Source organism: Nematolebias whitei, chromosome 22, assembly GCF_014905685.2.
Source record: "Nematolebias whitei isolate Nwh7 chromosome 22, NemWhi1, whole genome shotgun sequence".
NCBI lineage: Eukaryota > Metazoa > Chordata > Actinopteri > Cyprinodontiformes > Rivulidae > Nematolebias > Nematolebias whitei.
The window spans coordinates 7,381,477-7,394,441 of record NC_056519.1 but is presented as its reverse complement, the minus strand read 5'-3'; the positions used below and the strand labels follow the sequence as shown (position 1 = coordinate 7,394,441).

Genomic DNA, 12,965 nt, shown 5'->3' with positions numbered 1-12,965 from the left:
TTTATACGAAGGCACGGGTTTCAACCGTGAATTGGAGTTTCGACAAGCCGGAGGTTTTTTTGCGAGGTCGGCCTGTTAGCTTAGCTCGTAGCTTAGCTTCTTTTAACGATCCAAAAACGTGATTTTGGACGGTTAAAATTGATTTTATAAAGAGAAAGGGAGGGGTCAGTGAAGAGCACCGGAGTTGAGCCTTTTGTCTTCAGTAAAAAGAGAGACGAAGAAACGATAAAGCCGATCAATGAAAATGAGATTGACAATTTTCATTTATCATGCGATAAATTAATTTATCGTTTATCGCGACAGTCCAAGTAGGAGTCACAGTGTGGAGAGGAACAGAGGGAGGTCTGCTTGTTCGAGGCAGCGCAGAGTGACAGATCCTGGTGAGTGGAAGGAGCCATTTTATCCACCACCAGGTGCAGTGGTGGAGCCAGGGGGTGACCAATGGTGGCCATGGCCACCATCGATTCATATTTGGGCATCTCCATTATTTGATGAAACTATACTTTTATGCAATATAAAAACAAGTAAGATTAGTTTCCTACACCATGACGCAGCCACACATCTATATGCAAGTCGGTATCACTTTTTTTTGTTATCCGGCTAATAAGACGTACGGACGGACGAAGGGAATTTCCTATTCGCTCCACAATGGGGGACATTAATCTTTAAAATAAGGCCATTTTTGTTGAGAAAGAACAGCAAGAACCATTTTGATCTAATATGGAAACAAAAACCTGATTAGAGAGTTCCATTAAATTGCTTTAGGTTGTACATGAGATATTTTGCTAACAGACAAACCAACTCACACAGAGGCAGGCAAAAACATTATCGCCCGCCTTTTTGCCAAGTCCCAACAGGGTGTGTTGCACTTCTGTGTTACTGTCTTGTATAATAGACTCAGAAAGCTCTTAAATGACACTACAAAACTCACATTTGTAGCTTTTTTCCTCCTAATGTCAAATACTTCTCATATACGTGTGTAAATACATTTATAAAGATGTCAAATAACTCCACATATTCCTAAACTTTAAGTAAAATTGTGTTTCTCTCCAACGTAACGACCAAATAATAGGATGATGTTTAGTGGCTTGGTGTAAGTTTGTAGAGCAGATTTATTTTGGATCAGAAGTGCTGGAACTGATTTGGACCTTGACGGAGTTGAGAATCAGAAGAAGCCGTTCCACTGGTGCTGCAGATCAAACGGCGTCGGAGGCGTGACCATCCACGGGCTGGCAGCTCGTCTGAACTGCTCTTATTCTGTCACAGCTCGTAAACACACACCGCTGCTTTAATGTGTGTGTGCGCTGCGCGTGTCCACCAACTGTTTACTCTAAATCTTGCTCAGCTTAAAGTTTATAATGAAAAAAGAATGTTGCCTTCAGGTGCGAGCACCCTCTCTCTCTCGTGGCACTGAATTTGCTGCTATTAATAAGTTGATATGATCCAATCATATGTTTATATAATTGTACCTCTGCCAGCAGGACTATCCTCTTGCCATCGGGCCAGATGACGTGGTCCACCTGTGAGCGCACCCTCTCCCAGGTTAGCTCAGGGGTCCGCAGGCTTGCCTGCAAGATAAAACACCTACAGTCATTTGCTGATGTGGATGAGCGTCAAGCAATCATCTAATGTACGTTTTTCATGCCTTGAGTATGTGACAGAGGAAACAAGACATCAAATATATGTTAAATTAATAGTTGGTACCCTTAAGAAGAGTATTAATCCTTGCAATGTAGTCACGTTTCAAACCAAGTTTTGGCTTTATTCAGTATTACGGGAGCCTCCGAGCTTTTCATCGGACATTCGGCCTATTTATTGTTTGGTACGAGCACCACGCTGAACGTGGAGCAGAGAAAAGGGCGAGAGCCGTCTGAAGAGTCCAGAAAGATTATAAATATCCATGTTCAAGAAAAAAAGGTTCAAGTTCCTTCTGACCACAATTATCAATATTATTAAAAAGTACCACATTTTTTGCCGAATAAGTCGCACCTTTTCGCATAAATTTGCAAGTCCTGCAACTTGTCCACCCAAGAAACTAATATACGTTTTCCCACCTCATATTTATAACTCAATTTTTGGCTGAGATCTGACGATTTCCTTCATTCAGACATGGAAAATATTGAACACTACCATTTTCAGCCACTAGAGGGCCCTCGAATAATAAGTCAGTTTTCAGATGTGTCTTATCATTTCTATGCTGATGATATTAAACTATATTGTTCCTTCAGACCTTCTAAACATAAGTTGTCCTCCTTGTTAAATTGTATTAGCAATATCAAACAGTGGCTCAGTGACAACTTAACTGTGATAAAACTGAAATCCTAATTATTGCTCCTGACAATCAAATACCTGAAATTAAGCAACACCTTGGGTGTATTGGCCTCTTCTGTCAAACCAAATCTCAGAAACCTGGGCATTATTTTTGATTCCGACATGTCATTGCAATGCCATTCTCGTGGATTAATCAGAAACGGCTTTTTTCAACTAAGAAATATTTCTAGGCTTAAGTCTCTTGTGTCAAAAGCCGAATTAGAGATGATTGTCCATGCTTTTATTACATCCCGTCTGGATTATTGTAACAGTCTTCTCCTGTGTTTGACTAAGAAGGATCTTGATGGTTTGCAGACCGTTCCGAATGTTGCTGCAAGACTTTTAATCAACACACGGAAAACAGAGCACATAACGCCAGTTTTAATCTCTTTACATCGGCTACCGGTGCGTTTTAGAATTCATTTAAAAATGCTAGTTCTTACTTTTGGAGCCCGGAGTGGTCAAGCCCCATTCTACATTTCTGACCTTTCAGAGCCCTACTCCTCTTCTCGGAGCCTCAGATCTTCCAGTCAAAGGCTGTTAATGGTCCCAAAAACTCATTTTAAGACCAGAGGGGATAACGCTTTTAGGGCTGTGGCCCCGTGACTGGAATGCATTGCCTCTGACTGTGCGCTGCCTTGATTCTCTTAATTCTTTTTAAAAAATCAGCTGAAGACATTTGTTTAGATTGGCTTTTAATTAGTTTTATATTGTCTTATGTCATACGCGTGTTTTATCCTTTATCATTTGTGTTTTTATATTTTATTCTGTAAAGCACTTTGTGGTTTCTGACCTGTAACAGGTGCTACATAAATAAAGTTTACGGTACTTACTTACTCGACTAATATGGCAAGCCAAGTGTGTCATTAATAGGTAAAAGTGGCTATTAATGAGACATGTGGCTTGCCATACCAAGCCACCTTCGTCTCGCTCTGGAACTCCTGAAGCAAACGTCAAATCAGCTGCATTTCACCGCGCCCCCCAGGCAAAATGCAGCTGATTTGACGGTTAAAGTAAATTTATTAAGTAAAAGTCCAACTGAGACACACCTTTGCTATAATGTCGAGCAAACAAATAATTGTTTTTAAGTGTTAATCTTGTTAAATCCTTGTTAAAGTCCTCCCATGCATGTTCCCGCGGTCAGCCAATCGATTTTTGACAAAACACCGCGCAACGTTTCCGGGTGGTCAGTGGTGACGCACAATAGATGCGACTTATACGGCGAAGCGACTTATTCATGTTTTTTTTTCCATTTTATTAGACATTTTTGGACTGATGCGACTTATGGGGCGGCAAGTACGGTATAAGGTTCAAGGGACTGTTAATCACCCAGGATGTGGACGCAAAAGGAAATGCAACCCCATGTTGATCAGAGTGAGAGTGTGAATGGTAAAAAAATAAATAAACAATCAAGGACACCACAAAACCCCACTGAAGCTGCACTTCAAGGTACATCACTTTCTGATTGTACCATCCGTTGCATTTTGAATCAAAATGTGCTTCGTGGAAGAAGAGCCAGAGGACTAAAGTACTAACAGGACACACAAAAAGCCAAACTCAGATTTGTCAAAAGCTGCAAAGTTTCTGAATAAGTTTCAGTGACTGATAAAACTGGGGATCTTTGACTTTGTATGGTTTATATTTTGAATAACAAACATTTTTCCACTTTTTGTGATCATTAGCTCAAACAAAATATTCCTTTTTTTTTGTGGTAATTTCCTTTTATTTACATTTTACCGCTCCCTTTTCGAGTCGCATCATAAAGTCATCTGTCATTTTTAATGCTGCACTCGCTGCAAACCGCTCAGCATAAAAGCAGATTTAAAAGCCTGCACTCAACATCTAATCCCACGCTTGTTTTATTTACCGCTTCACATCAGCACAAAGCCTCTCGCCCTCCACAAATGTCATTAAGGTAATCTGAATTAATAAATTAGTGAAAGCAGCACAGACAAAACAAACATTATTGTTGACATTCAAAGTTAAAAAAATCAGACGCTTTTCTGAAACCTGTAAGCTCTTAGTTACCATGACGACAGTGAACAATCACTGCCCAAGTTCAAGTTTACAGACATCAACAACCTGCGTGTGTTTCCATCCATTTCTAGAACCTGTAATGTTCTGATCGCTTGTCAAGGGGGATTATTTGTGCTGTAACAATTGTAAAAAATAAAAAGAGTGGTTGTGCAGAAGCCGACTGACCACATCGATCTCGGTGTTGGAGTGTCCCATGTTGCAGACGATGCAGCTGCTCTTCATGCGGTCCAGGTGCTCCCTCACCACCACGTTCTTGTTGCCTGGCGAGAGACGTTAGAGCGGGGAGAAAAATCAGACCGAGAGGAAAGAAAGAGACCGAGTACAATTTGAATACACTTTCAAGACAGTCTGGGGCCTGACGGAGAATAATGGGACTGTCTGCACTTGTCGTGGTGTAATTACTCATCTGAGAACTCGAGCAAAGTTAATTAGAAAATGTGATGTAGTGCGAGTGTTTCGCTCGTCAGATCAGTACTTTTGAAAGGATTTGAGCTTTCCACTTTTTTTTTTAACCATAAAACACTAAAAATACATAAAAAAAACTGTTATTAAATTTATTGAAGCATCGTTATTTAGTCACTGGACATAAATAATGAAATGCATTAAGGTGTGTTTTTGAACTAAACCCTTTACAAAGTATTTTGTGTCCACTCTGCAGGAACTGTAGCTGATCAGTTACCGTAGTTTTCGCTGTATAAGTCACACCTTTTTGCATAAATTAGCATGTCTGCAACTTATACAGCAAAGCAACATATTTATGTTTTTTTCCTCCATATTTATAACTCAATTTTTGGCTAAGATCTGACAATTTCATTCATTCTGACATGGAAAACATTGAGCACTACCATTTTCAGCCACTAGAGGGCCTTCGACTAATATAGCAAGCCATGTGTCTGTCTCATTAATTAATTAAAAGTGGCTATTAATGAGACACTTGGCTTGCCATCCCAAGCCGCCTTCGTCTCACTCGGGAACTCCTGGAGCAACCGTCAAATCAGCTTCATTTCATTGCGCCGCCAGGTGAAATGCAGCTGATTTGACCATTAAAGTGCATTTATTAAGGAAAAGTTAAGCTGTGACACACCATTACTATAATTTTGAGCAAACAAATAATTATTTTTAAGTGTTAATCTTCATAAATTCTTGTTAAAGTCCTCCTGTGCACGCTCCCCCGGCCACCATTTGGCAGCCGATCCATTTTTGGCACAACACCGGCCCACATTTCCAGGTTGTCAGTGGCGACTCATAATAGATGCGACTTATACGGCAAAGTGACATATTTATGTTTTTTCCCACTTCATTAGACATATTTTGACTGATGCGACCTATACGGTGGTGCGATGCGTACAGCGGCAAGTACATTAACAGCTTTTAGACAGCATTGTCTTGAAGACCATTTGAGGAAGTGTGTCTTCCACACACGTGTATACTGTGCTCGATCAGTCTTTAGAACTACATTTATTAGTTTTTTAGCTCCTGCTTCAGAGTAGGTGCTTTCTTAAAGACGCCTGAGTGATACAGGAAGATGCGACGGGTCCGTTTGTAAGTGAACGTTGACCCGACGGCAAACTGAACAAGCTTATAGAACCGTACATTTGTGTCTGTCGCGGTGGCCTGCTATGACGTGCTCGCCTTTACGTGTGTGCAGCACAAAGAATGATCTGTGCACGAGTCTCATCACTTCTAACTCTTTCTGAACGTTTTTAGCACTCTTCGAATCTCTGCCTGAAAATAACCAAAGACCAACAACACACAGCCTCGACTACGGGGGGCCTCCATTGTTGTTGACGGTAAAAGATGCATGTGCCGTAAACTGCACCAAAGAAGAACAAATGGAGCTTTGCCACGGTCGACAATCATCAGTTCTGGGGCCTTGCTACTGCCAGTACCCACCCCCACTCAGCCCAGTTCATCTGCGAACTGCTCTGAGGTGACGATTCTGACGTAAGCAGGCAGCAGCTGTTGACTGGTCTGCAGAGCCACGTCACAGGATGGCCCGCCCTGTTGGTTTGGTTTTCCTAGTTTACTGGTTTCAGGTTCAGCACGGAAGCTCCAAATGTAGTGTAGACCAATGACAAGGTCTAGACTATTCTGTGTTTACTGGCGGATCAGGGGATTCAGCAAGAGCTGACGCTACAAGACACGAGTGAATTTACCACGTTAAATCAGAGATTATGGCGCATCATGGCTACACCCGAACCTTTAAACAGTGCTGGGACATGCTAAAAAAAATCAAGTTACCATATCTTACGGTCACGATGCCACAGGGCGGGGAATCAAATCACGGTGGCAATTCACAAACACCTGAGCAGAACCGATGAGACGAGAACCGACTCGAGTCGAACTTATCGACGGCAAAGCACCTTAAGAGTCCATGTAAACATCCGGCCCAAAGATTTCCCATAAAACTACATTTATATGGTTGTTTTTGAATTCCTACTTTAAAGAAGAAACAATAAAACGAGGATCATCTATACGGTTTCCTTTTTTGTTGTTGCGACGTTTCGTCCATCAATCCAAGGAGCCACAAAGAAACTGACCTGAATTATCGACGTTTGATGTTTTGAACCTCTTTGGCTATAGCTACCTCAAAAGAGTCAACGAGGGAGAGGGCGAACTCCAGGAACTATCGTATCACCAACACACTGGTTGGACCACTATGGGAGTGTGCTGCTTGTGGGACTCAGTTTGTTTGTGGCCCCTCGGACTGATGAAGTCCTTTGGATGAAATGTCTCAACAAAAGAAGACAAAAAAAGAAAGAAACCTTTGAAATAAAACGAGGAGTAGAACCACCTGTGATCACCGGCCCAGGTGATAAAAAGCCATAAACACAAAGTTAGGGACTGGCAGTGATGTTTGAAAATTAAACGTCTAGTTAAAACGTGACCATCACAAAAACATTTTATTTATCTATTTATTTTTACATCATCACCTACGCACAGTTGTTTCCTAACAATGCTTTTCCAGTCGGGGCGCTTTATTTGACGAAACGCCTGCCAGCTAAAAAATTATATCAAAGAAGAAAAACAACTCTTGGCTTCCAGTGTTTTTCTGCTGTCGTAGTTTATTTTGAAAGGATTATCAAGTGGAAACTATGGTCACAGGTGAGTTCAGCTCTACTCTCAGAATACATGCGTGCCGCTGCAAGCTCATCTCACCAGACGTGTTGAAAATTAAAAAACAAAGACCCTTAGCTAGCGTCATTAGCAGCAGCACGTCTCTAAATGCCCCCGTGGAATCGAACAGTCGAACGGAGCGTTTTAGCTTAAAATCTCTACTCCAAATCTCCTTTTTTGGTTTGTATAAAAAAATTAATCACCACAAGAGCTCACAAATGGCCTCTCAAAAAACTTAAAACATGAAAAAAAAAGAAGAAGTCTGAGGTTTGTTCAGCTGTTTTTGATACCACTGGACAACCTAGAATCCCTACGCTGGTTTGATCCAAAAGCAGCCACCTACCTGGTCTTTAGCATGTCCTTTGAGGAACATTATTAACAAAATGTGACACCACATCATCCTCCCTTTGATGATCTTTCCATTGCAGCATCACCTCAAAGAAACCTCTGCTTCAGGCTTGCCAGCAGCATCGGGTAATGAAGTCGGGACAAGTAATTATCTGCTGTAAATTAGAGTTCAGCTCCCCAGCTGCTGGGCTCAGAACCTGATTAGGAACTGCGGCAGACTGACGACCACCACTGAATAGGCGCCGAGAACAAACTGCGACAGAAAACCAAACGTCTCGTCTGACGAAGCGCAAAATACGAGCCGTCAACGTGCGACGGTTGTATACCAGCCCCTGTACGGCTGCTGCGGTCAACAAACAGTGCGCACGCACGTCAAGAACTTAAAGGTGGAAAAACCAACCGGTGCAGGTGATGACGATGTCCACTTGTCTGATGACCTCGTTGAGTTTCACCAGCCTGAAGCCGTCCATGCTGCGGTCGGTCGGAACAAAAAGCGTAAAAGGTTAATTCTGCTCCAACGGCACGAATGAAACTTTAAATGAAACCTACCAGGCCTGCAAGGCACAGATGGGGTCGATCTCTGTGACGTAGACGATGGAGCCCATCGCTTTGAGGGCAGCGCAGCAGCCTTTTCCAACCTGAGGATGGAATAAAGAAAGTAAAGGTCCCATCGTGACCGTGTACTGCGTCCAACTCAACTCCAAGCTCTACCCGATACCTAGCCTTGAGTTCATACCCGTCACCATCTACGACTCTAACTTTGTGCTTGATTGAAGAAAACCAGATTGAAATATTAATGACAAAACAGGAATTAAAAGTTCTCCAGGTTGGAGAAAAAACAATCGGGAATGTTTTAATGTTAGCATTTCCTAAAGGCCCACTGCCTATTTTTCTTTTGATTAAGGATTTTTGTGAGATTCAACACATTATGTTTTAAGAGCATCGAGTGAAAACCCTGCAACTTTTTTTTTCCCTCTGCAAGAGAAGTCTAAACCACCGCAGAGACCTCGGGTGGTTCAGTTCTTGTTGTGATTAAAAGCCGACTTCTGGATAAAAGTCAGTTCACTAATTTAGAACAAATGTTTGTACGTTGGTGGAGGTTTATCATCTGTACGCCTCAAACACGTTAAAGAAACACACTGGACACAACAGATGGACAGAAGAGAACAAAACAGAAAGAGAAAAAGAGTATTAAAAAAAATAGTTCCAGATCTAGTTTTATCCCTAAAGGACTAAAACCTGCAGGACTAAATTTAGAAAATGTGTTAAAAAAAAAAAACCCAGAGAGATAGATTAGATAAAGATAAAGAGCAAAGACAGAAAGACAAAGGCAAAAAGAAAAACTGAAAAAAGACAAAGCAGAAAGAAATAGAAAGAAAAAAAGGGAAAAGAAATATTAGATAATAAGAACAAAGACAGAAAGAAGCAAAAAGAAAGACAGAAAGCAACAAAAAAAGACAAACAGAAAGAAAAAAGAAAGACAAAAAGAAATAAATATCAGATAAGAACAAAGACAGTAAGAAACAGAAATAACACAAAGAACAGAAAAAAAGAAATACAGAAACTAAGACAGAAAAAAGAGACAGAAAGCAACAGAAAGAAAGAAAGACAAAGAACAAAGAAAGAGAAAAAAGAAAGAAAGACTGACAGAAAAAAAGATAGATATCGATAAGAACAGACAGAAAGCAACAGAAAAAATACAATGAAAGAGAATGAAATGGAAAGAAAAACAAAGAAAGAAAGGCAAAAATAAATAATTAGATAACAATAAGAGCAAAGACAGAAAGAAATAGAAAGAAAGAAGAAAAACAAAGAAAGACAAAGAAAGAAAGATCATTAAACAGAAAGACAGACAGAAATAAAGAAAGACAAACGAAAGAAATATTAGATAACAATAAGAACAAAGACAGAAAGAAATAGAAAGAAAGACAGAAAGAAAGAGAAAGACAAAGAAAGACGGAAAGAAGGACAGCAAGATTAGATCGGGATAAGAACAAAGACAGAAAGCAACAGAAAAAAGACAGAAAGAAAGAAAGACAGAAGACTGCTAAACAGAACTAAAGAAAAATAGAGTTAAACACAAAAACAGAGCTAAAAAGAGCTAGCACTAAAAGAAGTAAAAAAGATGGTACTAAAGTGACAGAGCTAGAGAGCTAAAGAGATGAAGTTAAAATGAGCAAAGGAGAGCTAACACTAAAGAGAGAGAACTAAGCATAAAAGCATCCATTGTTCTTTTTCACGTTACAGTTTAAATGTGACTTTTTCAGTTTTTATTTGAGCGGTTTGTGTTTGTGTGTGTGTGTGTGTGTGTGTTACCTCTCCATATCCACACACCACCACCTGTTTGCCTCCAAACATGACGTCGGTGGTCCTCTTCAAGCTAGCAAGAGAAAGACTAATGACTCTCTCTGTACATGTATGTAAGCAGCAACATTTGGGTAAAACGAGTAGTTTATTTATTTTTTTAAATACCCGTCTAAGATGGACTCCCTGCAGCAGTAAAGGTTGTCAAACTTTTGTTTGGTGACGGAGTCGTTGACATTCATGGCTGGAACACACAACTTTCCTGCTTTAGAGAGCTGATACAACCTGCAGACAAAATATATTCAGTCCAAGTAGAAAAAAAAAGCACCTTAGATTGAGTTCTAACAATAAATATTGAAAAATAACGTGTCCATCAATTCATACTTTTATTATTGAAGGATTAAACCTTGTTGTTACGTTTTCACCACTAGGTGGTGATGTCATCGCATTTAACAGAACGTAAATACAAGCATGACGTGTATAAATACACACAATCTGTCATTTAAAAGAGAATGATCTGACACAGAGTCACATAATACTCAAGTATCAGTGTGTGTGTGTGTGTGTGGGGGGGGGGGGGGCTTGTGGTCCTACCTGTGGACACCAGTAACACTCTCCTCTACGATGCCCTTGATCTTTTTGAACATGTTGGGATATTTTTTATAAATCCAGTGAGTCAGGTCTCCACCGTCGTCCAGGATCTGTCGGTCAGGACACGGATGATCAAAAACAAGGAAGTAAATAAAAATAAACAAATAAACAAAGAAGGACAAAGTCCATAAAGGTGTGTGGAGTGAGAGAAGACGTTTAAGGAAAAATGTTTAGAAAAGAAAATACGAGAAAGCTGAACAGGGAGTGCTGAAAATGAGTTAATAAATCTAAAAGGAGCTAAAAATAAACGGCTAAAAGTAGCAAAAGACACGCAAAGAGCTTAAATGTGGAAGAACGGCAACTAAAAGCTAAACAGTAGCTGAACAGTAGCGGGAAACTTAAAGTAAGGAAAGCCTGGTTAACAGCTAAAAGTATCAAAATGGCAGCTGAAAGCTTAACTGTAGCAGACAGTAGCTAAAAACAAAAACTAGCAAAATGGTAGCTAAAAGCTAAAAATTAGCCGAAGAATAGCCAAATGGAAAATGTGAGCTCAGGTAAGTAAAAGCCGAATGCATCAAAATGGAAACAAAAAGCTAAACACCAGAAGAACAGTAGCTAAAAGGATGGAAAGCCAGGTAGAAAATTAAAAGTATCTAAATGGCAGCAAAAAGCTCTACTGTAGCAGAAAAGTAGCTAAAGGCTAAAAGTAAGAAAAGCCTGGGTAAAAGGTAAAAGTACAAAAATGACAGCTAAAAGCTCAATGGTAGAATGTCACTAACATCCTAACAGCAACAAAACGGTAGCTAAAAGTTAAAATAAGGAAAATCTTAAAAATTAACAGAATAAAAAAACACAGCTAAAATATAAACTGTAAAAAAGGGTAGCAAAATGGTAGCTAAAACCTGAAGGATAACAGTAGCCAAAGACAAAATGTTATCTCAAAGTAGCAAAAGCTTAACTGAAAGTTAAACCCAACAAAATGCTAAAAGCTACACAGCAAGAGAACCGTAGCTAAAATGTAAAAGTATAAAAATGGTAGCTAAACGCTAAATTGTGGCTTAAGAAACTCAAAGTGCATGCATGTCGAGGCAGATTTTAAAGAGAAAAGTGTTTTTGCAGCAACTCAAGTGACCTCAGTGTGCTTATTTGGGGAATTTTATTTTAAATGAAGTTAAATATTATAAAGCACTCATCTCCTGAATGAGATGAACATTTATATACTGTATGAAAACAGCTAAAAGATGAGACAACATGCCGTCTGACTCAGCGTTCACTTCTTTCAGTAAAACACAACAGAAGGATCTGGTTATGAAAACAGGACGTGTAAAGAGATTTAAAAATGGAGGTTTGTTACCATGTTGGGCTGCCAGCCTTCCACGTTGACGCAGCGGTCGATGCACCACCAGAAGTCGTCCTCTGACTCACCCTTCCACGCAAAAACGTTGAAGCCTGTAGAAAGGCAGAAACTCTGAATGCAGCCGAAGGACACAGAGCTGAGGATAAATCAGGACGAGAAAGAGGAGAAATTAAAAACAGATTCTAACCTCCTTCTGCCAGGGCTGCTGCCACTTCGTTCTGGGTGGAGTAGATGTTGCACGCTGCCCATCTGCACTGAGCCCCGAGAGCTGACAGAGTCTCCATCAGCACCTGAACACCAGCGGACATGTTGGATTCGGTTTGACGCGTTACCTGCACGACTGGGTTTGTCTGTTACTCACAGCAGTCTGGGCGGTGATGTGAGTGCAGCCCACCACCTTGGCACCGGCGAGGGGCTTCTCCCCCTGAGCTCTCTTCCTCAGCGCCATCAAGGCAGGCATCTCTGAAAGCAGAGGAAATCCATGCAGGGAATCAGCTGAAGGTTTAAGAAATTCCCATTTTTAATCCTCCAGATGCAGCTGAAGGAGCTCCAGCTAATAATGATCCATGTCTGCAGCCTGAAGGGTTCAGCTGAACTAAACGATGTCACGTTATGACCACGCCTCTATGCTGTGATGAACCTCGCCCTTTACATAACCCTGTGAAAGACAAAACACCCAATAAGTGTGAAAATGCTGAATCAGCGCTTCGTTTAGTTGTTTTTTTATTTTTCAGTTTGATTTTTTTTTTTGCAATCTGATAACTTCTGTGCACTTTGAGCAGATTTATTCAGTCTAATCACTCAGCTCCACCAGGTGACGGGTGCTGTGACTTTGGTTTGTGCTCACATATGCTACTTTTAGCTTTTAGCTAGCCTTTTGCCACTTTTACAACCTAGCTAG

At 40.5% G+C, this 12,965-nt stretch overlaps 1 protein-coding gene across 2 annotated transcripts in view; it reads right to left on the bottom strand.

Annotated features, from left to right (window-relative positions):
• LOC119428154 (putative adenosylhomocysteinase 3) overlaps nt 1–12,578 on the bottom strand; it is a gene marked incomplete in the record, with an annotated part of 14,592 nt that extends 2,014 nt beyond the window's left edge. For both annotated transcript variants that reach the window (XM_037695796.1, XM_037695797.1), the window contains 10 exon segments: nt 1,470–1,568; nt 4,513–4,607; nt 8,213–8,283; nt 8,362–8,450; nt 10,129–10,192; nt 10,285–10,401; nt 10,711–10,817; nt 12,062–12,156; nt 12,252–12,354; nt 12,426–12,578. In XM_037695796.1, the coding sequence (XP_037551724.1) occupies nt 1,470–1,568; nt 4,513–4,607; nt 8,213–8,283; nt 8,362–8,450; nt 10,129–10,192; nt 10,285–10,401; nt 10,711–10,817; nt 12,062–12,156; nt 12,252–12,354; nt 12,426–12,524 (939 nt within the window).
• Nucleotides 12,579–12,965: the final 387 nt, after the last annotated feature.